Source organism: Cariama cristata, unplaced genomic scaffold, assembly GCF_000690535.1.
Source record: "Cariama cristata isolate BGI_N322 unplaced genomic scaffold, ASM69053v1 scaffold3249, whole genome shotgun sequence".
Classification (NCBI taxonomy): domain Eukaryota; kingdom Metazoa; phylum Chordata; class Aves; order Cariamiformes; family Cariamidae; genus Cariama; species Cariama cristata.
This window is the reverse complement of record NW_009637278.1, coordinates 113503-117876: the sequence shown is the minus strand read 5'-3', so window position 1 is coordinate 117876 and position 4374 is coordinate 113503. Positions and strand designations below refer to the sequence as shown.

Below are 4374 nucleotides of genomic sequence, written 5' to 3'. Positions count from 1 at the left end.
TTGCTGCTTAAGTCTTGTCACATGTATGTTGAACACTTGGTGGCCTGTGTGCAAGAGTATCGTTATTTAAGAACAGTGTTGGAGGAATGGACCTAACTCTCTCAAGGTGTTGTAGCCGGTAAATTCTGTTAATGCTGTTACTTACAATCTGTAACTTGGTGAGTGTTCAGGGTCTGGGGTCTTGCAATCACGTGGAATCTCATGGCGCTCTGTATAGCTGGCCATGCTTAATCAAATGCATTTCTTTTTTTAAGCACGTTGGAAACTACGTTTGACACCAATGTCACTACCGAGATAAGTGGTCGCAGCATCCTCAGCTTGACGGGACGACCAACCCCCTTATCGTGGAGACTGGGGCAGTCCAGCCCTCGCCTGCAGGCAGGCGACGCTCCGTCGATGGGAAATGGGTACCCTCCACGAGGGAACGCCAGCCGCTTCATCAACACAGAGTCGGGACGTTACATGTATTCGGCACCTTTGCGGAGGCAGCTAGCGTCTCGTGGTAGCAGCGTCTGCCACGTGGACATCTCAGACAAGGGAAGTGATGAAATCGATCTGGAAGGCATCACCATGGATGCCACTGGTTATATGAGTGATGGGGATGTGCTGGGCAAGAATATCAGAGCTGATGACATCACGAGTGGGTAAGTGCCTTTACTTTTCTTCTTAAATACAATATCTGATTCTTCAGTTGTGTTTAATGATGCTATATTCCTGTGAGTATTTGGAGACTGGAAAACAAACAAACAAACAAAGATTTTTCTACTAGTTTTAATAAGGATTTGGAGGGACAGCTCATTATCACAGTTAATTTAGTCAGTGAGGTTTAAGCACGTGATTGAAGTGCATGTTAAGAAAAATATTCCTCTGTGTTAACATACCCTTGCACATGATTAAATGTTTTCCCGAGTCAGGGGGTTCATTGTGGTCGTCAAACGCCTGCTGCAACATTCATTGATGCCCAGGAGATGGAGGGAGTGAGTTGTTTGCGGTACTTTCACTGAACCCTTTCGCTGTCGGAATTTTTAGGGGACACTTCACTGGAAGGAAAGGAGTTTACATCTCCGTGTAGGCCAAAATAGTTGTACACACAAAATAAAGTCTAAAGAACAAGTTCGTGTGCAGAAATATGAACTGATAGACAATTACTAACAAGGTTTTACATCAACATTTTACCTGTGCCTTGACTGGAAAAAGCGTTTGTTCTTTGCTCCAAAGTCAGTATTCAATTCAATATGTCTGTTTTCAATTCCTTTTAGAAAGCACAGTCGTTTTTTCTTAGCTGAAGTACATCAGCATTAGATTGATGTTAAAACTAATCTTTGAGATGTAAATGGCATATTAGTTTTTGTGGCAGCCTGTTCCCTGTCTGGCCGTCTTACATCCTTTGCTTTCTTCTGTAATTTTTCTGTAAGTGGCATTTCTTGTAGCATTGGCTCATTTGGAAGATTTAATGTCTCTTACAGAAATAGAAAACTGGAATCCAGCTGCTGTTTTGTCACCAACTTAACCAGTTGAAGTTACACAATCTGGAAACTTCCATTAATTCTGTATGTTGTGAATATTTGGATATTTTTGCACTGTCCTTTTTGACAACTCAGACACTTTATTTTTAATTCTTCATTAGGGAAGCACATAGTAAAGAAGCTGATGCAAAAACCAGTGTAAAATTGTATTTCAGATAAAGCACCAGTAGCTGTTGCTGCATTAATAATGTACTGTATCATTAAATCACCTTGTGTTTTCCTCAGATCAACTTAGACCTGAATTTTGTTTGTTGTGGCAACAGTTATTGCCATTCCTCAGGACTATGACTTTTATTCAAACTCATGGGTGTAATTTTGCTCTAGAAGTGAGGAAAATAAATTTTGAGTAGCGCCTTGGTTTCTATAAAACACCTAGAGTATGAGCTGAGGTGTCCTGGCAGAATTGTGTCAGCTCAGGCTTCTGCTGCGCAGTTCCTAGAGGAGCCCCAGTCTTTGTAGATCTTTACTTATATAAAGCTTACTTGTATAAAGTTCAGATTCCAGGTTGAGGAAAAGGAAAGAATAAGGAAGCTGTTGAGTTTGTGAATGATATTTCCAGAGAAATCTGTGCTTTCCCTCGTCTCTGTGTATCGTTTCCTTTTCTGTGTCTATCTGATCATCCTGTGGGGTAAAAAATGGAAGTCTCCATAATCTGAAAATACAAGAGTGGTCTTTAGATTCTAGGTCTAAGGGACTAATAATGTTATAAAATATTTTTGCCAGTTGGTACCTCTGTCACCAAAGCAGTGAGTTGTGTACCAAGAATGGTGAATACTACATTTAGCAGGACAGTCATATACTACACAACACCTCCCTCCTAGCCTTGAGTGTTAGAACATCTTTAACCAAGTACCTGACTGTTATTTCCCACTAGTTTTTAAAGAAGGGCGATAACTTTCAGTTTTCACTCACACAACCAGCCACAGGTTGATAAATGAGATCTCAATTTAAAGTTCTTAGGACGAGAAGAGTCATGTGTACAAGTGTCTTTTTCTTTTCCACATCTTTTGCCTTTAGCTACAAAAGCCTATTTTGCTAAATAATGTGAGTTGGTTTATTGATTTATATAGCACTATTGTAGTCGTTGACTAAGTTCCAAGGGCAGAATCTGCATTGTAGGTCAATCCAGAAAGATCCAGCTTGTGGGCAGGGTTTGGAAGTTGGCGGTTTGGAGGTCCTCTTGCTGCTGCGCCGGTGGGCGTTTGGAGGGAGTGTTCCTGGAAGCAACCCCTCAATGTTGAGGTTGCATAGTCTACAGAGAGTCATCATGTGTGTGGATTCCCTGAGAAGGGAGTATTGCAGTATTGAATTGCAATAACAGCATTGGATATAATCCTGATATCAATGGAGAGAGGTAAAAAAATGAGGGCATTACCTTTGGTGAATCTCACTGCCACCTAATAACACTGGATTACCGTCTCTAGTACGAACAGATGTTTTGGTAGCCTGTTTCGTATGTTATCTTCCCCAATGTTGGTTTATTCCTAATAATAAAAAAATAGGATAGCATTGTGTCTCTGTGGGAGAGGAATAATACAGTGCTTAGAAATCGGAGAGGTTGCTTGTAAGGAAAGCATCCATGTGACTTGCTGCAGAACAAATCTCAGAGATCAATGTTAGGGTGAACAGGCCCAATATTTCCAGAAGCTGAGTTACAGTATGTGGAAAGCAGCACAAGAGGGCATTTATAGCATGAATAGCTCTTTATTAGCCGGTATGCGTTTCACTTTGTCATTTTTCAGAATTGCTACAGTCCTGCAGTCTGAAAACCTTGGATCTCTGTTTTCATTGGCAAACTGATAGGGAAGGAAGCCAAAATATTTGTTACAGCCAAAATAAATCCAATAGCCAAGATAAACTATTTTAGCCCTGTGATCCTGATGCTTTCTCTGAAATGTACTTGGGTCATGGGAAGTTTCGTTTGGCCTCCTTCAGTTAAGTCTGCTCAAGCAGAGCTCTGGCAGACACCAGGATTGCTTTCATAGGGTTAGAAAGAGTATCTTTTCCAAATGGGCAGAAAATCTCTCTTAAACTAAGAAAGTCTCCAGGGGGTGGATCAAAGGTAAAAGGTTGTCTTATTGTGGGAGCTAAAACATCAACCGAATGACAAAGCAGCAGGACTAGGATTTGCGTGAAGGGGGGAGTAAGCACCCAGCCCACCTCCTTCGGCGGCTGGCTGAGCTCGAGGCTTCAGAGCCTCATCAGAAAGTGGCATCTCAAATCCCAGAATTGTCTCACCTATCCACCCCAAAGATTGTCCCAAGTGGGCACATTAACTCTTTTACGGCTTTTCTGGGTTTGTTCCAAAGGTTTTGTCCCTTTCAGTCTCCCTCTACTTCTTTTTGTGTGTCTGTCCCCACCTCCCCTCCCAGTTCTCTCTAATGAGATTAAAGTTAATTTCCTTTTTATCTGTCCTCGGAATGGAGCAACAGAGCTGTTGGTCAGAAAGGCCTTTTGAAATTCTTTTCTTTTAATTTAATTAATCCTCTGCCCCAATTTTCATTACCCTAATATGCAGCTTTCTGCGCAGAATTAACAGTGTGGATATACCGATTAGTGCTGGTCACAGATTTTCTCAGCAAATGACTTTGGGTCTGCAAACGCAGCTTGTCATAACAATTTTTTGCAGAAGCATGGCTGTTCCAGCTATGTTCCAACAAAATGTAGGTTTGATGATTTGACAGCTTAACCACCCTAGAGCCTGAACTTGGAGGTAGGGCAGATGTGAGCAGCACTGTGCATGGACCACAGCTCTGCTGCATGCCAGGCTGGGCTTTGGGGCATGCCCAACTTACTCTTTTGAGTGTATCTTGTTAAGAAACATTACCTAGGGACTCCCTCATACCTC

At 41.9% G+C, this 4374-nt stretch overlaps 1 protein-coding gene across 1 annotated transcript in view; it reads left to right on the top strand.

Annotated features, from left to right (window-relative positions):
* The first annotated feature begins 453 nt into the window (after window positions 1-453).
* The window catches only part of LOC104167852 (neuron navigator 2-like), a 102163-nt gene continuing 98242 nt past the window's right edge, over window positions 454-4374 (top strand). The window contains 1 exon segment of the mRNA XM_009708242.1: window positions 454-644. Coding sequence (XP_009706544.1) covers window positions 463-644 — 182 coding nt within the window. The 5' untranslated portion in view covers window positions 454-462.